At 37.5% G+C, this 22,327-nt stretch overlaps 1 protein-coding gene across 4 annotated transcripts in view; it reads right to left on the bottom strand.

Moving 5' to 3' along the window:
- The window catches only part of EFNA5 (ephrin A5), a 213,402-nt gene that overhangs the window by 5,992 nt on the left and 185,083 nt on the right, over positions 1-22,327 (bottom strand). For 3 of the 4 annotated variants that reach the window (XM_085042619.1, XM_085042620.1, XM_085042621.1), the window contains 2 exons: positions 3,845-3,910; positions 3,360-3,440 (listed from right to left, as the gene is read on the bottom strand). In XM_085042619.1, coding sequence (XP_084898745.1) covers positions 3,360-3,440; positions 3,845-3,910 — 147 coding nt within the window. The remainder of the gene's footprint in view (positions 1-3,359; positions 3,441-3,844; positions 3,911-22,327) is intronic. The other variant, XM_085042622.1, reaches the window with a different exon arrangement.

Genomic DNA, 22,327 nt, shown 5'->3' with positions numbered 1-22,327 from the left:
AGATGACTTCCAGTGGTCCCTTCCAGCCTAACCCATTCTGTGGTTCTGTGGTATCAGTGGCAAAAGACTGGCTGGAATGACTTAAGTTGCAGTTCTGCACCATGTATGGCAAGGAGACCCGACCAGGCACATTAGGCCCAAACGAGGCCCTGGTATTTTTCCTCCAGAATTATTCCAAAGGAATCTAAAAATGTCAGTAAATGGCTGGCTTCTGAAAAGTGCTAGTTTCAGTGGTTCTCAATACCAAAAGCTGTTTCACATTTCACTTCTGAGTTGCAGTCTTTTACTTTGGTGACACTACAATGAGAATACTTCAAAAAGCTTGCTTCTCAATTAAAACATATTCCAAGAAGTTACAGCGAAAATATACCCCTGTTTTAACTGTCAGTTCTACCACATTTCATATAGTTAGCTCTTCCCAATTTAGAAACATTTACACGCTGATGATGAACTAAAACTACAGAGGAGAATGATGTCTATTACCTTCTACCTCTAGAATTGCAAATAAGCCTGAATTTGCACCACTGAATATTAATAATTTTGGCCTAATTACATAGGTGAGTCAGCATTAAAACACAATAGGGCAGAACTAGTGTATAGCAGTAATAAATCCTCATTCTCTTTGACTATTAGATACTGCCACAATTGGAGCACTGGCTACTGCTAAAAATTCAATGAAAAAGCACTAAGCTAAAAAGATTACTTCTCTTAAATGAAAAATATGGAGATATTATATGATGCCATTTTTATAATGCCATTCTTCACAGAAGAATTAATTTCCATGTAACATTAAGGGATTCCTTTTGAGAAATCATCTGGGTTTTCTCTCAATGCTGTAGCAAAGTTTCTGCACTCATATATTAGAACACATGACTCATCTGCAGTTATGAAAAGCACTTTACAAATATGATTTTCCTTGGAGGTGCAGAGTCATAACTACACAATCTTTAAGGCCTGGGGGAAAGGGTTTACTTTATTTGAAACACTGAAGACAAGTGATGAAGAGGAAAAGATTCCTGAGTAAAATCCAAAAGGTCACTAGTAAACACTGGGGATACCAATAATATAGAATAAATTATTTGACAGCTATGAATTTTTCAGGTCACACAGCCTTATATCATATGGCTTCAGGTGTAACTTTCAGATGTGCAGAGCTGCAATTTTTGTTTAGGGACTTTTGTTTTTTATTATTAAGGAGGAAGAGAGGGCAAGGAACAGGAATAAAGCCAATTATTTCCGCCACTTCCAAAAGACGTGCAATCATGGTAGACCAGCTTCCTACAGATTTCTGAACAAAACCAGTGACATTACAAGGGTCCAAAAATCATACAAATGGTGATTTTTACGAAGATGGCCATGAGTAATCTGCTGAACATGACCCTCCTGCCTCCCAATTTTTCTGTCTACTGTGGAAGAAGACAGTGGAAGGCTAGGGGAGAGCACAGAAGCAGAAGATCCTTGTGAGAGAAATGTAAATTAGTACATGACACAGAACCCATGCAATGAGATCCACCAAGGCAGCAGCAACCCTAACAGGCCAACAATAGAGAAGTGTGACAGCAGTTGGCATATCTTGCAGTGACTGATTATCTAATGGTGACTGGCCCAATTAATAATAAAAATATACACTGATGTCAGGAGTGGGAATTTTTTGGTACCAAACCTTCTCATTAAAGCTATTACTTCCTCCTGGTAACACAAACAGTATTTCATCTCAGACTGCAGGATGCTCTTTGTTTGATTTTGGTTCCCTGGTTTGCCTGCTGCTTTCTAATGATGTGCTTTTGTGGTGATGCTACCTAGTTATAGCCATTCAGTGGGAATGAATGAGCAGCAGTGCTGAAACAAAAATTCAGCAATTTTACTAAAATCAGGCATGTATTACTCAGATTATCTCTTTTGCAAGCAGTATCAGACACATTAATTAGACCATGTTCACCAAATCACAAAATGTAAAAAGATTCATAGCTAAAACAGAGACAGCAAGAGAACATCCTAGTGTCTTCTGTAGAAGAATGCTGTTAATAAATGTATAAATATAGCCAATGTAAATAATTGCATCTATCCTTGCCTTTAGATTTACTTAGAGAACATCTTTGATTTGCAAACCCTAAATTTTTGGGAAAGATCTGAATATTATTTTATTGAACTATAATAAATTCTGTTGTTTATCCATAGGTAAATCATTCAAATCAGCTAAATTGTAGAAGCCTTATTATACTTATGTACAACTAATGAATCTGAATTAAAGGATCTGCAAATAACAAAGAGCACAAAAATTAATATGTTTCTTCATATTCAAATAGCATAAGAGAAAAAAATCCTGGTAATCTGTTCTTCAGGCTATATACTAAACTATTTGTGTGCAATATTTTCTGACATAATTGGTGTATTTAACTGTTTATTTTAATTACTGAGACTTTAATACAACAATTTGTGACTAGTGTGTGGGCACACATAAAATAAATAGGTATACCACTACTGCAAATACTTTTCCTACATACCTACCTAATTTTAATGCCATTTAAGTTGTTTGGGTTACTCATATCCCTAGAATTAAATACACTTCTATCTGTCACAAGCTTGAGCCACACAAACAATTCACATGCACTTTCCACACAGTGACACATCAGCTTGATTGATGGTGGAGGTTAATGTAACTTTGCCCTGGGCAGATGAGGGGAATCTTTATTCCTAAGGCAGTGTTTGGCAAGAAAAGCCCCCCAAAACTTCCATTTGCTTCAACAAAAGCAGGAGAGAAATTTGTATTTATATATTTATCTGTATATCAGCGTGTGTGAGTGTGTGTACATGCACATATGTAAAATGATACTTTGCCTAAAGAAGTACACACACAACTATATATAATTTTAAAGGACTAGTTTCTTTTTAAACACTAACTCAGCTAGTTGCATGCCTGTGTCATACACTGGCATTAAACAAGAAGTGGTTCTGTTTTTCTGAAAGTCTTTTGAAACCACATAATAAATGAAGTGTGCCCATTGACTTTATTCCTAAAACTTTGGGCCCAGTTAGTAAATAGAGTGTGTTGCCAACATGCTGGGTGTTTGGCTTGGATGGGCCAGTGGCTTCAAGATATTGGTGGAAATTTTACACTGGCACACACCACATTTCGCTAAACCATGTCACCCCGACAAAACAAATAAAGCAACATTTTTCCTCCCCTGCATTAAACAAGGATACAGAAAATATACCATAAGCTGTATTAGCACTGCTAGAAATGTGCAAAAGCAGAGCAGTTGTACCATGCAAAGCATGCAGAGAGAAGAGGAAAAAAAGTACTGAAGCACCAGAGGGATATACACATTTGTTAAAAGAGATTCTCTAAGCATACTAACCTGCTGGTTCTAATGAATTTTCTACTTTGTCGTTAACATCGAAAACACGATCATGAACACCTATAGTTTTCATACAGCTGTCTATAATGAAAATAGAGATAACAGCCAAATATGTTAGTGAAACACCCTTACACTCCCCACTTTCCTTTTTTCCTCTCTTTTTTTCTCTCTATTTGCTATTTATAATTAAGCATATTAATATTTTAAAGTCTGTGGCACTTGTCCAAATGCCTGTATAAGTCTTCCATTTGTACACAGTTCAAGAAACAACAAGTTAGCAACTGCCAATTAATTAAAACAAAGCTTTATGAAAAATGATAAGAAAATACGATGAAAATCATAACACAAACATTGCTGTATGTACAGAACAGGTACAGGATTTAACAGTACAAAAAAAGAAAAAAATGTTTACTGCTGTTTACTAGACCACACAGTAAAGCATGGGCTAGAAAGCCACCCTCAAAAGCTGAATCTGAAGAACTTACTTGCTGGTCGCACAAAGACCTTAAGCTTTAGGCAGGATCTCCTTCCATTATCCGGGATCGCAGAAGCTGTAAAACGAAGAGAAAGGAAAAACAAGCAGAAGAGAGTGAAAATCCAAAATATCTTTTGTGCTTAAATAAAACATGCTTTATCTTCCCTTCATCTGAAGGGCTGGACACACTTCAGATCCTGAATATAAGGACTTCAAGTGCACAAAGTAGCTTGATTATCCAAAAGAATATAATAACTGTAGATTTTATTCAAATTAATTTCTTTACTATTTTACATGGAAGAAGCGAAACACATGCTATTTTCAGTGTTTCATTATCTGCCTTCACCTTTCCACACCTTTTTCTTGAAAGCTTGTTTAATACAGTTTTTGCTGTAATGCATGTGTCCACGCTAAAAAAAAAAACCAATTGAGAATATAGAATACTCAGAGAAAAGCTAGCTTTGAAACATTAGGCCACAGGCTTCAAAAACCCAAAAAGGGATGAAAAAAACAAAACTACACCAAAGGTGACAACGGTAAAAATGGAACTGTGCATATACTTCCAGAAAAGTAGAAATACACACCATTAAATTTTACAGCAAACTCAGTCTCCATATGCTTCTGTCTTTATTAAGAAAATATTTACCTTGCTTCAGTCAAAACATGATTCCCCATGTTATACAACTAACAAACCAAAATCAGTTTCTTCCTTCTTTCTGCTCTCCCTCATTTCCCATTCAAAGTATTTAATTTTAAAATACTTACTGTTTAAGAATACTTATTAGGAGAAAAAGAGTAAGTGGAAACATGTCTAGGCCTAACGCAAAAGATCACCCAAAAAGTCCAGTGGCAGCCCTACTGCTTTCCCAGGAAAAAGTGCTGTTGTGAAAATTTCCTTTCTAGAACTGTTCTTGCCTCAAAATACAGGGTAATTGGTAAATATGCCTGCCTGTCACCACAGACTGGACTCTCTTGAGCACAGTCTGCCAGTCTTTACACTCTGGTAAATTTCCTCAATATCTGTAGTTTTGAAATTGTACATTGGCCCAGAATTCAACACACACAACCAAGCAACTTGACTTGGTCATGAAGATTTTCCCCTATGAAAGACCATTCACATCTCTTTTTCTGGCAAACTTCTCAAAAGCTATTGCTAACAAATATTACCTGAAGCACTGCAGAGTGCTTTATTTCATTGCATTCAAAATCTATATATTAGGGCTGTATGAGTTAAATTTTGGATTATATGGCCACTACTGGAAAAGATGCTTGGGCTGGCAAGATGCTAGCTTCCTCTGTGTACCCTTGTTGCATCCATTTTTATAAATTCTGTCCCTGTGTGTGACAAATAACTAAAATTATTTCTATATAGACATGTGAATGCACACTTTGTCTTCATGCTAAGATCACTCCTGAAGGGGTCCTCAACTAATTTGAAATAAATTCCTTTAAGTCTTTGATGATGTGCTTGCAGGACGGGCATCAGGTTTTTCCTAGAACTCACCAAGAATTAGCAAATTCAGTACAAACACAAAAAAAGGAGTAAACTAAAGAATCTAATACAGCTCATGCTGTGGTTCTGCATCTTAAAAGTTCTTGAAAAATTGTTCCACTCTTTTAGTCAAGAGACAAAACCATGTAGGAACGATGGTCTTCCCTCCCAATGCCAAGCAGTTAAGACTTAACAGCTGGTTTTGACTATAACATCTTATTAAGTCAAAGTCAAAAAATTTCTCTCTATAGACATTTACAGTAACTGATGTCTAATTTAGAGCACAACATTTGCACTCTGTGGCTATCTTCAGGAAATTGTGTCCTTTCTGTGGCCCTTATGGAATATATGCAACGGGCTAAATGCTTTCTTCAGACTAAACAGGCAGTTGCAGATTTCTCAAAAGATAAGAATCCTACAGTCATTACCAAATTACTAGCACAGAGGTGAAAATCACATTTGAAACATTAGACAAAACAGAATCCCTACAGTAAATTTATCATTGACTGACTTTTTCTGCCCAGAAATTATTTTAGAAGTGCATTATGACACACATTTATTTAAAGGCAAGATTTTGCTCACAGGCTGTTGCTTATGTCCATAAAATAAGCATGTTTTGCTTATTTAAAACTGCAGTTTATTAGAACACTCTGTTAGGCAATGATTAACTAGGATACCACTGACTAACCAGGATAGCTAGGAGCTAATAATATCCTATCTGGAAACTGAATCTATTCTTTCTGGAAAAACAGAAAATTAATGCTTTGTACATTGAAGCTCATACATGCACAACACACAAATAATATGTGCACACACTTAGGAGCAAATAACAGCTAGTGGTTTCCCATATCCTTTGGAAGAAAAATATTAAAATCCATTCACTGTTGAAATCTTTTCCACCAGTCTTTACACTGGTTTGCAACTATAGAGAATATAATGAACTACAGTCCTATTGCAACCACAGCAGTTGCACTTAAATCGTCATTCCAGAAACTGACAGAGTTTTAGCGAGAAGTATGAAAAAGTGAAAAAGTGCTTTTCTTCTTTCCAGAGGAATCATGTATTGCCAATGTTTGCTGTAAACTCAGAAAGATTCCTCTTTAATCAGTGTTTTACACCTTCAGAAAGAATAATAATACCTACAAAACCAAACCAAAACAAAAAAATCAAGTAGCATTTTCCAGCACTTCCATCTTCCTTAATAACCAAAATCAATTTGGTGAAGGGATAAAATGCAACTTCTTTGGCCTCCCTGAGAAATTAACTAAGTGCTGTTTGCCAAGATGCATGATTGCAATAAATTTTTTTTCTTCCTTTCTTTTACTCCCACCCTCCCTCCTTCTCCTTTCTCCCTTTCATCTTGAAAGAAAAAACACACACCAATGGCAGTTTTTGTCTTAAGACCAGATGTATCACCCACAGGAAAGAGTCAGGAAGGGAGAAAGAGAATTGTGCCTTGTCATCTGGGATCTGTTAAAGCTGCTTCTCAGGTAAACCACTGCTGTTGCTACATTCCACTGAAATTAGCTACATATAAGAAAATATGTCCTTTCTAGGTGGTACAAAGAGAAATTCCATTCTCCTTCCTGCACAAAATCAGGTTAGCCCCGAAAGACTTTGCTATAAGGGCTTTCTATTTTGCCCATTTTAAAGGCAATATTAGCTATAAAATAGAGGGCAATTCTGAGAGAAGGAAGCCTCTGATGCTAATGGAACCTGTCCCAAGCAACGCTTTCCACTTCAAAAGCTAGAATTCCCAAGGAAAAGAAAAGGCAATTGAATCCTTGCTGCATAACAAAAAGAAACCTTTGAAAAAACTCCTTTGTAAGAAGCAAAAGAGGTTATATCCTCTTTTTTTTTCCATTAAGAATATTAGACTAGAAAATATCTGACTGGTTTAGTGTCAAGAAGAATCACAATTGAAAACGGAAGAGGAACTCTGAAGTGTTGCTAGCTCCTACATGTCAGTACAATTCCTATGACACTTCCTTCCTCCCCTGCCTTACCTCACCTTTACCAGCAACTTCATGACAATCTCCTGGGTCACTCTTTTAAAGAAAATGTTTCAGACTTCATGGTTACACAAAGACTTGTGGTTAGAACAAAGTGAACACTAAGATTCTGCTGAAATCACATGATATGAAAACATCTCAATGATTATAAAAATAACTGGTTTGATCTCTTCATTATTTTTTTAAATAGGAAAATTCCACAATTGAGAAGAAATTTAACTCATGAGCTCTGTATTCTTCAGGTGAAAATTCCATCTCCATTAGTTGAGCTAGGAAAAAAAACATACAATGAACTACAGCACACGAGACTAGGTCCAAGCTACAGGATCCAAAAATGGTCTATAAAGACAAATTAGATGGGAAAATTTCTCGTCTCTGAACCACTTCTGGTTACCATTTTTATACCCTGTAAGGAAAGGAAAGAGAGTGATGAAAATTATTCTCTCCTCATCTAGAGCCCAATCATAAATATTTCAGTATTTGCTGGCTATATTTAAATATTTTAAAAATTACACAACTCCCTCATCTCACTCCTAAGTAGTTCTTGGCTAGAAAACACATGGTACATTATTAATATATTAGATATAAATAACAAGTTAGGTCCTTTCTCAGCCTAGTAACACTTAGCAGAGTTATTCAATGACTGCAGAAAGCTGCAGATAAAGAACAAAAAAGTAAAATACACAGAAAACAGTCATGTAGTTCAATTTACTATGATAAATCTCAAAAACTCATTAAAGGAGTCATCAAGATACGGATCAACCAGCATACAAAACAAGCTAATTAAAAAGTAAATGCAAAAAAATAAATAAATTAAAATTTCAAAAGTAACTTGATTATCAGGACCTGCTACTGATGAGACAAAAGTTGTAATTATTTCCTTTCCTAAGACAGGCAGCAGTTTAAATGGCAAATACCTGAGGCTAAGTTTCTAACCTAAAAGCAAGTTATCAGGATGCCACATTTAAAGTGTCTCAACCATCCTATTTACTGATATTCACACATAATCAGTCACTACCTCTGCTTGCCTCCTCACTCATTCTTAACTTTCTAATTACAGGATTGCACCTTTCCCTAAAATGCAAGTCCTGATATAGAGAAAAAAAGGAATCACAAATCCTTCAAATCCTTCTTTAGCACTACAAAGACATTTAACATCCATGGAACAAGCCACTGTGGGCCTTATTAAACAGCAAAACTGGTTCAGTTGGAAATAGCACTCTGTTTAACTAAGGCACTCTGACAACACCTTTGTTTAGAATGGGGGACACTGGTAAAGGAGCATCCTTCCTTATGCAGAAACCCAACATGCTCACCGTGCCTACACAGATACCCTGCAGATGGTAATTCTCTTACTATTTCATATTTCAATTTCTATTGCCAGTTCACTTGGAATATTCTCTGAAGAATTGTAAAGCACTGTTCGTGAAACACAGGAGACCAGTCTGTTCTCGTTGCATTTTTTAAAAATGTGATAAATGTTTTCTTCTGCTCTCTGCTAGGAAGTCTAGCAAACAGGGTCTCCTTGTGGAACTGAGAAATCACGCCAAGATCACACCTCAGTTCACTGCAGATGTACTACTACCAGCAGCCTCTGTAACACTAGCTCTGGCACTGATAACTGCCAAACACAGCCACCAAACAGAAGTATTGCTTCAGACTGGGAAGGCAACAGAGGATTAATTCTGAACTTCTCCCCAGCCATAATTAATCGAGATGCCGCAAGCATACAGCTTGAATAAATACCTAACATTTACTGCCCAGTCAAAAGGATTACAACTTCTATAATCTTTGTGGAGAAATACCACAAAGATAGAAACTGCAGCAACCCCGCACACAGGATGCTGAAAGCTGAAGAACAGAAACTCATGTTTACACAGTCCTTGCACCCTCTTAGACCTGTAAGTTACAGACAATCTCTTCAGGAGAAAATATTTGTAGCTGTGATTTGCCTCTAGCCCTTTCAGGCACAATAGCACTCCCATTAGTCAAATCCAATATCCAAGTAACCCTATACAACCTGCAAACTGTAATTCCACCAACCTGAAGTATTTTAACATCCAATATCCTGTGTCAGCTACAGAGCTTTAGAAAGTTTTATTTTTAAGAAGAGTCATCTGCTTCTTTCTTTGTACAGAAATGAGTATGTGTGAGAGCATTAAAAATGCAGTTTTCCATTATGTTTGCCACAGGCAATATTTCTCAATTTGTGCAAGTCAGAAGAAAAAAATAGCCTATTAGTTGTTAGAAGAGCTCAGCCTTTCCCCTGTAGGTTTTCCTGTGATTTACCATACAACACAAATGTATGCAAATTAGCCAGGTAAATGCAGAATTAGTTATTAATATTCTTCTCACAGTTTAGATTGAAAAAAAGTTACAAATTTGCATAAATGGTACAACTGAAAAAGTCAGCTAGAATTAAATCAATCAATAGAGCACTCCTCTGTGTGCATACATGAAGTAAGACCCATATCTAAGAACCATAAACGGTTTTCCAAAATTATTAATCAAAAAAGAAGTTGCTTGAATGGATTTATAGACAATTTTCTCCTGTATATTTTAAAACAAAGAAAAAAATAGATAAATACTGGCCTACACAAACCATTGCTTTCACCAATACTTGAATTTAATTTAAAAGTCTTTGCATGCCTGCTTTCTCATTCCAACCTATCAGCAAAACCTTTGTTCTGGTAGCACACACATGACTCCACTCTGAGAAAATTAGAATATTGAATGACCATGACTTAGTCATTCTTCAGACCTAATAATTGAGCACAATTCCTCAATAAATAATGACTAGACTTACTGGTAGCTTTGTTATAGCCAAGTCTACCATCTCTCTGTATTTAGTAATAATCAAGATGAGAACACAAAAAAAAAAATTACTGAGCAACTTAAAGACTCAGAAATCTGAAGCCAACAGAGAGACAGTCTAAACTGAAAAAAACCCTTGACCCAAGACTGCCAACAACAGCAAACAAACAAAAAAATCCCAATTACCTAAAATGGAAGCTAAATAAATAAATAAGTGAACAAACAAACATGAAAGGTGACAGCAAATACTCCCCATGCCTTAATACAAGCAAAACTACTGTGGATACTAATATTTCCAATTGCATATTTTAAAATGCACAGTATTAATAGGACACAATACAAGTGCATATTTTGCACTATTCTTCCGTTTTCAGCTATATATGTATGAAGCAAAGGTAAAATCTTTGCATTTTTGCACTGATCTCTGTATGTGTATAGGTACATGCCTAGACACACACAGAGACTTAAAATCTGCATTTCATTCAAAATAGAAATGACAAAGTGCACAGCATGGAGAAAAAGACTTGATAAAAGCCATGTCCACAACAGATTGTGAAATGCTACGTTTATTTCCTAATGTCTTGTACATAATTTGCACTGGCATTGCACTGTGTAAACACACTGGATTATTACGGCCTATCTCACAAGTGACTATATTTCTTAGACCTCCTAAAAATAACCTAGTAAATGGAAATGAGTTGCCAGACAAATGCTATTTTAGTGAGAGTTCTTGGAAGAAAGCAATACAGAGTTACTGTTTCTGCACTTAATGCTGAATTAACTGCCCCATTGCAACTGCTTGACCAGGAAGAAAATTATTTTTCTTTCATTTTCTAATCCACTGCAGCTTATATATCTGGTTGAAGGCTGTAGAGGCTGAAAATATGTTTCATATAAAACTCATACAAAAAAAAAAAATCAAGTCATGTATGTCAAGAGACTTAAACCATGAACTTCCAGTTTTATTGAGCCATTTGTTTAGTATTTCCTCTTAGCATGGTCTGGCCCTTTATCTCTCTCAGGAAGGGGGAATTTAATGACAAACCTTGTCTGTTGCTGACCTAGCTGGTGTACTGGAGTCAGGCATTTTTAGTGTAGAGTATCAGTGTGACCCAAAGCACAGTTCTTCAGCGCTGGACACCACCAGAGGTGAACAGCAGCTGAGGGCTCGTATGAGGCATCCCTTTGAATTGAGTCCAATTTTTTGGACTCAATTATAGTCACACTTTTATCATCTGTCCTCCCAAGTCACTGAGTCCAGCTGAGTTCAGGAAAACCTCAGTGCAGGGCAGCCTGTACCCTTCACACTGTCAAGATTCACCAAAACAGACATTTCACATGCTGGAAAATCCAGCTCTACCTGAATTGCTCCTATGAACCAAGGCTCGAATCACTAAGAAAAGAAAGCTCAAAGTTCTTTGCAAAGACTTTTGTTCCGTTTTATAAAAGCAAGAACATTTATGTTTAGGGTGAAGCTGTCATCATACTGCAGCTTGAGCTTCTCAGATAATCGGTTTTGCTACTGTGGTGTTTCTTCTCCTTAAAAAACAAACAAAGCTCTGCTGGAAATAAATGAAAGGCATATCTTACTTTCAATGGACTTTTAGTTGCACATACATTCCTGTGAAATACAATGAGGTAGGAATGAAAAATACACCAGATAGTTGCTTCCACATGAAATATTTGCAGGCGTTTCCCTTATATAAGATGGCTCCTCTTTCATAAATGCAAACTGTATTACATACCTTAAAATAAGTGCTAACATTTCTGCACTAACCCAATATAAATGACTGATGTCATATTTTCTATTGCAACAAACCAACACTTATTAACTAGAATGAAATAAAAACCTCAGATCTCATTACTGTTTTCAGTGGCATTAACAAAACCAAATACAGTTATTGTACAACATTAATACTGTATTAGAGCAAATTGCTAATAAAACAAGTTAATACTATCAAATAAAGCACTTAGAGAAAAATATATCCTCCTCTTACTTTTCATAAGCTCTTTTGTACTTTGATTTTCCCTTGGTATCACTAGAAATAAAATGGTTTTCTTCAAGCAGGCTATCCATTTTGCTAATTTCCATCTCTAAGAACTAGACATAAATAGTCCTCTGAAGAGACATTACAGTCTTGTTAGTAATGACTTTTTCTTTTTGATCTTTAAAGCAACATGTTCACCCACATGGAATTTGTGGGTATTGTATCATGTTACTAAACTCATATATTTTAATGGACTTCATATTATCCATGACTAGCTTTACCACTGCTGATGCTATAATTAAAGCAGAGGGAAGCATTCCATTCTAGTCCATCTTCATGGGCTTGCCACTCCTAAAAATATTTAGTCAGTGCTCTATCTTTCCATGCTGTACTTGCAAATTCTGTCCATTCATAAAAACAAAAAAAGTAATAATAAATGTACTTTTCTAGGGTTGTGAACACCAACATAGACATGAAAAGTTACTTCTGCTGTTCACCTATGTAAGGCAACTAAGTATGTTTATGTCTTGTGGAGGAGGGAGAAGATGTAAAGACAGGAAGAGATCTTCAAGAAGTTTCAGGGGAAATTTAGGAAAAAAGAAACACAGAAGGGGGGTTGTGTCCTCTTGTTATTTAACGTTAAATAACACAGTGAGAGTAACGCAGTTTTGAATATGTTTGAGTGCACAGGCAGGCCCAAAAGTTTGCAAACACACTGCTTAGAGATAATACCTTTGCTCAAAAGATTTCAGATGGGCTTTTTCTCTTTGCAAAGTTCTAACAGCACTGAGGCACAGCCTTTACACAGATAACCCCAAATTTGTGCAGGACAGAAACCACGTATGTTTTAGAAAAGATCAAGTTTGGAAGACACATGATAGTCCATTGTAACTCTTATCCTGACAAATCAAGATTCTCAGGGCAGAGACCTTCTACTTCATTACACCTACTTCAGTAGGGTCTCAGGCTACAACTGAGTACAGACAGAAAAACAGATGCCAGTACTGTTTAATTAACAGTACATCTTTATCATGTGAATTCCCAGTTTGCTCAAGTCCTGCCGAGGGCATGGCTACTGAACATTCAATCATTCCGTCACAGAAGCCGGAAACTTATATCCAGTCCTTAGAATGGATATAACCTTTTAGTTTGTGACCTTTACCATGAAAAATTCAGGAACATATCAAACTGAAGTTTTCTCTTTAGTCAAAATTTGTCCAATTTGTTCTCATACAGAAGTCTGTATGAGGCAATAGCATTTTTTTAAAAGCTTTCACATCCTTGCTTCTGCCTTTCACTTGTCTAGCCTATGTTCAATGCCACAGATCTTACTAATGTTTTGAAATCCATATTTCAAAAAGCCAATCTATGTGAGAACAGCCATAGGCTCATAAGGGAGAACTTGTCAGGAATTTGACATGTCCCACCTATGCCAGAAAAGGACTGTAGTCTGTTGTAACTGTGACTGTGGGAAAGTCTAAGACACCCATGGGAGAGCTAACCTTTCATTTCATTCTGCCACAAATTATTTCCTTCTGTGCTTATTTTTTTTTTTTAAGAATAATGTATACCACAGGATGTTTAGCCCAATTCCCAGTGATCACTCCCAGATGAACTCAAAATTAGACATATATGTGTACACTTTTCCATAACTGGGACTTAAAAGCTCTGGTGGTTTGGAAACAATTTTAAAAGCAATGAATACTGCATCAGACTTGAAACACACGGGTACCTCTTGAGCTTTTCTCCTCCTGAATGCTGTAACAACTGTTCTCTCAGAAGCGGAGACAGAACTTTACCCTTCTACCAGAAAAGGCCCTGTTTCACACTAACAATTTGACTGAGCAGATTGGGAAATTCTTATCTCTATTTTCTATCTGCTACTTCCTGATCTAATCAAGGACCTCTGCAGGGAAAGCTTACTTCTCTATTCTTTATATGTTAACCAGTTAAGGAACCAGTGTAACTAAGCTATGAGAAGCGTCTAATGGTACTTCTCATATGTAGCTAGGATCACACATAAGGAAAACAATATGTGACAACACTAAACAGCTTACTGGAAAACCTTGCTGACACCTATTTTACTTCGAAAGTGATGAACAAAAATTCTGCCACATTAACTTCTCTCAACCACACAAGTGTCCGTCACTGTTCAATTAAAGTGCCTCAAATCTACTGTGGGGTCTCCACTCCTTGGGGTGCAGAGAACTCAAGCCTCATCCTACCAGAGTAGCCCTGCCAGGCCCAATCTCACTTTCTGTGATCATGAAGATCCACTTACATTTGTCTCAGCTCCTGGCTCATCTATATCAACAAACATTTGCACTGGATATAGTTCTGGTAGCTCAGCAGAGTTTCATGACAGTGTGCACCAGGTGCTTCTTTCCTCCCATGTTTGAAAGAGAGTTCTGTGCACTGAGTTTCTTCAAAGAAATCTGGACACTGTCATTTACCTTAGTTAGGAAAAGAGTCATTGAAATTCATGGATTTTCTCCCTGAGTTACTGCACCAAAACTTGCGGCACTCAGAAACTAACAACAAAACAAACAAAAAAATCAAAGTCTGAGATCACATCTCTCACTTTGGGGCGTGGGGAAGCATCGTATCTGCAAATACATGTGTACCATCTGATCTGGAGAATTCAACAGCAAGAATTGCTTATGCTTTCATATACATCTATGAATTATACAACACAGAATTGTTGGCTTGAAGGCCAGACACATCCCTGAGGATACCTATACAGATGGCACAGTACCAGCTAAAGCAGGCAGGCATGCCTGCTGCTTACCCATCCCACTCTCACAGCTGCCTCAGGCACAGGGCGTCCTGGAGCACAGAGAGGTGCAGAGTCAGCACACACCCAGCATGACATCCAGCCAGGACAATGGTAATCCTCAAGGCCTCTTCCAGAGACTGCATACCCAGAATGAATGGCACAGAAGGATTCTTCTTATTCTGTATTCCTAGATAATTTTTAAGAACTCTATAAACTTCCAGTTCACCTTTTAGGGGTCACTGAATAACTTATTCTTTAGCCAAGTAAAAGTGCTTGTGGGACACTCCTGCATTTTTCTCTTCTGCCCTTGTGAGATGTCCTGCAGAGACAAGAATACTTTTTTCTTGGATCAAGGTGGATTTTTTTTTTCCTGAAAGTTCACGAGGTGTGTAATCAAAGCTGGCACTGAAGCATCCTAATTATGAAACCCAGCAAGGAACTTTCACACGCATTTTGTGGAATTCAGATTTCTTGTTCACAGAACATTCTTGCTGAGAAAGAACAGATCGTGAGAAAAGTTTAAGAGGCAGAACCTAGACTGGCAATAAATAATTTTTCACTTCTGCCTTTAATACCACAGTCAAGTTAAGAAAAATTGACTGTATTTGTAACATGTTTATTTGAGAAAACATCCTGAACTTCTCAGATATAAAACCGACTTGGTGTAGGGGGGGACAGTGAACATGGAAGGGAGGAGGGCTTATGTTTTTGTTTTCTTTTACTCAGAAAAAACATGCGTCTTCATAAAATCATAGAATATTTTAGGTTGGAACGGACCTTTAAAGATCATCTGGTTCCACTCCCACCACCACCCCTCCATGGGCAGGGATATCTTTCACTAGACCAGGCTGCTCTAAGCCCCAACCAAACTGGCCTTGATCACCTCCAGCAATGCGGTATCAACAACTTCTCTGGCCAACTTTCTCCAGTGCCTCACCACTCTCTCTGAGTAAAGAGTTTGCTTCTAAAATCTAATCACTCTCTTTAATTTAAAACAGTTCCCCCTTGTTTTATCACTACATGCCCTGGCAAAAAGTTCCTCTCCCCTATGCTGCAGGCCCTCTCTAGGTACCAGTTGACTGCTGTAAGGACTCCCTTGAGCCTTCTCCAGGCTAAACAACCCCAGTTCTCTCACAGGTGAGGTGCTCCAGACCCTTGAGCATCTTCATGGCCTCTTCTGGAATTACTCCAACATATCCTTCTCATGTGGCAGGCCCCAGAACTGGACACAGTACCCCATATGGGATCTTACCAGCATGGAGAAGAGGAGTAGAATCACTTTCCTAAACCTGCTCGCCATGCTTCTTGTGGTGAACCCCAGAAACAATAAGCTTTCTGGGCCTCAAGCATACATTGCTGGGTCATGTTGAACTTCCCATCAACGAACGCTACCCAGTCCTTCTCCTCAGGGATGCTCTCAAATCCATGCTTGTATTTGTGCTTGGAATTGTTCTGACCCAGGTGCAGGACCTTGCAGTTAGCCTTGTTGAACTGCATGAGGTAGGCACAGGCCCTCTTTAGGCCTGTGAAGGTCCCTCTGGATAGTATCCCTTCTCTCGAGCCCATCAACTGCAGGTGCCACCTGCAAACTTGCTAAGGGTGCTCTGATCCCACTCTCCATGTCACTGACAAAGATGTTAAACAGCCCCAGTCCCAACACTGAGCCCCTAGGAATGCTGCTTGCCCTGGTCTCCACCTGGACATCAGAGCCCTTGAAACAAAGCTAGACAAAAATAGCAGGTCTGAAGCGCTATGAATGCTAGCTGCTTTCTGCTGAGCTGAAGTGACCATTTTCAGTTCCTTTCAATCTGTGGTGAAAAGATCATTACCATGCTAGTCCCAGGAAGTCAGTCCTCCTGCAAGTAAGCCCCTTTGTTATGAATATGGAACAGATGGAACCAAATCTATCTGCTCCATAGGAACAAAAACACTTACAACCTAGCTCTCTCTATTAAAGACTCTACTTAGCTCCTTTATAGCATTGGCTTTCTGTGCACTGCTGTGAGGTTTTGACTTTATAGAAAAAGGCGCTTCATAAAAGCAATAGCTCTTACTCCTAAACCAAAAGCAGCCTAAGAACAGTAGAAGATGAATGCAGTGTTTAACCCGCATGGCTCCTTGGAGATATGCAAATATTCAATTACTATTTTTTTAAAGCTACAAAAAGGATTTTTTCTGAGGAGAAAAGCCAGCCATATGTTGCAAAGATTGTGCATCAATGGCAGTGAAGTACATAGAACGTAATAAGCTACTCACTCTAATAAAGGCTGAATCTATCTATTTTATTGCAAGAAATAACACGGATTCTTTTTGTAGATACATAACTGTGGATCAAGATGACACTTCTGCAAAGAAATCTGCATCAGTCTTTCTGAAATTGACCTTTTTGGTAGGAGATAAACCCACCTGAAATTAGGTCCCCATGAATACAAGAAAAGATTTAATGCATCAATTTATCTCAAAATATTGCATAATATAGGACCATTTCCCAATACTTTTATACAACATAATATTACAACAATTACCTTTGCAAACTGAAAATATGCACAAACAGTTGCTGAAACAGGTAGATTTACTTACTGACTCTGCTCATTAAGCAAGTACATGTAGCGGATCTGTCACTTCTCTTACTGTCAGAACAATAACAAATACTTATTCTTAGCCACACGTACACTTAGATATTGTTTACATCAACTTCTCATAAAAACCCATACAAATGAATGTCAGAGACCTCATTTACTTACAGTTTAATATGCTAATACATTTACCATTTGGTTGCTTTTACAGCATAATTGAAATAAGGATTTCTGTGGCAGGATGCTTTGATTCTGACTAAATCAAGTCTTCAGGCAAATCTCCCCACCGCCAGCAAAGGCACAGCTTGCCTGAAGTCATAACCTCTGTTGGCGGAAAGGAACTGGCCTTGAAGCAGATCTCGAAGCAGATGTTTTATGCCAAATCAGAGTCCAGGGATACACAGCCTACTGCAAATAAAACTCTTCTCCTGTCTGTTCAGTCATTTCAATTTCCTGCAGCGTGAAATATGAAGTTGCCAACAAGCGGCCAGTGTGCTACACAGCACAGCAGGGAGAGCAAGTGCGACAGATGCACCAAGGGCTGGAAAACTCCTTCATTAGCTCTGCTTTTCAGCCCAAGCCTCAGCCATGACATGTGAGCCATCCAAAGAAAGGTGATGGCACTTGTAAAGACAAGTTTCTATCAGGCCCAATTATGGAAATGGTGTGTGCTTCCTTTTGGGAGAAGGAGTTTTAATATGGCTGTGCCACAGATCATAGTCATCAGCCGCTCACAAAAAAAGTGGGATTTTCAAATTACTCTTCTTTAAAATTTTGGTATTTAAGATGCATGCCGATAAAAAAAATACCCATCTACAGGCTCACAAAAAAAAAAAAAAAAAAAAGCCAACACCTTAATGTCTGATTCAGAGTTCTGCTGAACAATTTACAAGAGAAGAGCTACAGGAAATCCTGTTGTTAAAGCAGTGGGGTACCTCCATACCAGAAGACAGTATCAGCCCTGCTACCACCACCTCTGCAGAGATCGCCCTTGAGCAAAAGGCCAACACAGGGCAGTGTTCCAGCCCCCTCTGTTACTGATCCCTCCATCTAAATGTTTCCATCTGATTAAAGTATTACCTGTCTAGAGACTCTTACTCTTGAGAGACAGATGTTTAAAAGTCTATTTTAAGACCTTTTTCTTCTTAAAAGAAAGATTTTACTTTCAAGTCAGTTTCCATCCACATCAACACTACAATGACTCTTTTAGGAGTTTCTAAGCTAAGAGATGCACTTTGTGTTAAAATGAAGGAACAGCTAACAATCCAATACAATCTTAGTCCTTGATTATGGCAGAGCAGAAATGGGGCTCAAGTTGATGATAATATAGTATTTGTGCTTAAAACACAAAAACAACACAAAAAAGGGGTAAAAATACAAATACACAATGCAAAAGAAATTACTGACAAGCTTTCAAGATGTTTACAATTCACAACAAAGGTGGCATTTTCAGAAGAACTCTGTGCTTCATGTGCAAAGCGTTTTAGAAATCAGGCCAACTATTTAGATACCTAAGTGACAGCTAAGTACTTCGAAAATTATGACTCAAATTGGCAATGCTAAACACTTCTGATATATGGGCTGTAATGAAATCTATTTATTTTACTTACTTTGGATTGGAATCAAGGAAGAATAGAGTTGAGGACATATATGTGCAATTTATACCAAAAAAATTACAGAAACGGCATTTACCCTGGGTTAGGTCATAGATTTTGTTGATTTGGGATTTTTTTCTTTGTTTTGCTTTGGTTTATTTTCTGGCTGGTCTCTTTTAATTGTGCATTCGGGTACACTCAGATCAATGTCCTAAAGCCTAGACAGAGTCCACTTAAATATAGATGTACCAAAACCAATGTCATTTCCTGAGGTTCAAGTAAAAAAGACCAAGAAGATCAAATAATCTGTATTCACAGTTGTTAGAATTTTTTTTTTTAGGAAGTCCAGTTAAAGTAAATGATTTTTTTTTTTTTTTTTTTGCATCTGATATACGCACACAAACTCTCTTTTTTTTTGCAAATCTGAAGTAAAACTATCAGTGGGCATTGATGTCTAAAAATTAAAAAACTGTTTCTTCATGAAAGGCCACAAAAAGAAATCACCACTTTTTAGTCTTTCCCCCCCGCTCCTCTCACAGAAAAAAAGCAGACATTTCAGAGTCTGCTTTATTCAGCCTAAAATAGATTTGCTTAAGAGCTAAGGCAATTTCATGGGATTTTCTGTTGCAGTTTTATTTTTGTGTCTTTCATTGCTGTTTTTTTCTTGGGTTTTTTTGTTGTTTTTTTTAAGAATGTGAATGTTGCTGACAATTTCACCTCACACTTACAAGAGTGGAGTGCAAATTTACATGTGTATATTAGTACACACAATACCATATGCTGTCCACAAGCACTCGGTGGAAAGGCATACATCTTTGTGAAAAGCCAGCTGTATCCACACAAGTGCTAAGAGCATAACTTCAATTTACATTCCTAAAGCACAATGTTTCTCATTCTCTTAGTCAATACAGTTCAAAAAATTTACCCTTCTTTTCTTCCCATAATTTAAATGAAGCAGCAGGTTTCCCAGAAGATTAATTTTTGGATTAAGATTATATTTCACCCAAAATATTCTATAGTTCACCAAAATTAAAAACTCCTAGGCAGAAATATCTCTTCTCAGCTAGATTAGCATATTAAGGCCTACTCTCCCTAGGTAGTCCTTTATAAGGGCTTTCCCCAAGCTAACTCTTTGTGTACATCTTTCCAAATTAATCCATATTTTGGTTAGAAGCAATGCCATTGTCTCTGGTAAGAATTTCAACTGGTATTTCTGTGCAGGGACTGGCTCAAGGGTCTGGGACCCTCAAACCACAGCAGGTACTGACCACTGCAGGTAACTGCAAAGCTACTGGAACATTCGCTTCGTCTCTCAATTAAGAAAGCAACAATAGCATGGTATGACAGGTAGCTGTGAAAACTAGAGGGAAAATGGACATTTTATATTTTGCATCCCAAGGATTCAGGTGGCAAACTTTCCAAGAAGTTGACATATTTCCTTAAGGAAGCTGGAGCACATTCTGCAGACAATGGCTCCTTCTGCCATTTTCTTCAACAGCGCAGATTTCAGCGGGAATGTCTCTCTCTAATGCACGTCCACATTCATTACTGCATTTGTTACCAAGAAGGGAAAGGGAGCTAAGCACAGAGAGGAAGTAAAGTTAAAGAGAAGACGGACACAGCTCTACCCCAAGAAGTGTCACAGTCTCCTACCTAAACTAGGGCTAAATTTATCTTTAATCTCATTTTTGCTTTGTGAAAATGTGTAGTGATAATACATGGTTATGCCACATCAAGGACAAGAAACAATAGCTAGTCAGATCAGACCATAGAGGATAATGATAATCTATAATAATCTTCACTGGATTTAATATTACAAGTATCTTGCTTTTGTTAAAACATCTGTGAAAATTAGCATTTTTATAATCACAACAGCTAAAACTTTTAACACATAAAGATTATTTTTTGTCAGAGATCTAACCAGTATTTCCCAGAGAAAATGTGGCGTCTCCTTCACTGGAGATACTCAGGAACCAACTGGACTCCATCCTGTGCCATGTGCTCTGGGATGACCCTGCTGAGGAGGCAGGATGGACCAGATGAACCACTGGGGTTCCTTCCAACCTTGCCCTTTCTGTGATTCCGTGGTTCTGTAATACAAGACTGTTTCATATTGGTATTTTCTAAGTATATATATGTAGACATGCATTTATATCATTACACATACACATGCTAAATACATGGTAAATATAGGAAAAAAGGTCACTCAGTTGTGGAGAAAACATTGTTACAAATATTTTGTCTTTTTGGAAGAACAGCATCTCTAATACAACACTCATGCTTAGGGAAAAAATCTAGTAATAAATCCTAAACTTATATAAAACCAGGATGATAATCTGATAATCAAGTTCTCAGACCTACTGTATTCATCAGCTACCCCATATTGATTCTGGGGAAAGAGAGGGCACATTAATGCCATGACAAAAGACTTCAAAAATCTCAATGGATCAGAATCACCTCTGCAGAAATCTCTTTATGTTCAATGCCGAACAGAAGCCTTCCCTTTTCTATTTGACTATTAGCCATAGGAAGTTTCTCAGAGGAATAACACTACCTCTATAGATTTTATCATTCCCTTTTCTTGTGAAATATTTCACCGAAAATAATTGGAACCTAATGATGCTTCAGAGGAGTCTCTACACGAAAGAAAGAAATAGGAAGAAGTGTTATGTTTGAGACTGTGCTTTCTTTTCACAAGATCCTTAAACATCCAATGGGAGCTGTAAGAGCCACCAACCAATTAATTTTATAATCTCTCTGTAATGAATTTTTTGCTCCTTCAACCCTTGTTTGTCTCCTTTGTAGCAAAACCTAAGATTTTTCACTTATGTTTTGATTTTCTTAATTTTATACCATCCTAAATTACAAAAGTGGAAGCAAAAAAGGCAGTACCCACAATAATAAAATGTAACATGTTTCTCTTTTAGTACCTTGGAACATGATAAGCTTAAAAAGTAGTATGCTAGAAAATTGATTTTGTCTGTCCAAAACAGGTGAAAGTCTGAAGGTCAAGATGGCTGTCTGCTCTGCCTTGCTGTTAAACTCCACAATATTAATTTTTACCTCTTTCTTATCATTGTAATAATTTCTTTGCACCCTGTACCAAGTTCATGGACTGCTCCTACAGTGTTCCACAGAACTAGTTGCAGAATATGGAGAGGTCACCCATACTGCTTTTTCCTGGAGATCTGCTAGGACTCATGAAGCCATCTTAAGGAAAAGAAAGGCGTAATATGGGCA

The sequence above is a fragment of the Lichenostomus cassidix genome, chromosome Z (genome assembly GCF_008360975.1).
Source record: "Lichenostomus cassidix isolate B80296 chromosome Z, HeHo_3.0, whole genome shotgun sequence".
NCBI lineage: Eukaryota > Metazoa > Chordata > Aves > Passeriformes > Meliphagidae > Lichenostomus > Lichenostomus cassidix.
The sequence above is the reverse complement of the archived record's forward strand: the minus strand, read 5'-3'. Positions and strand labels throughout refer to the sequence as shown.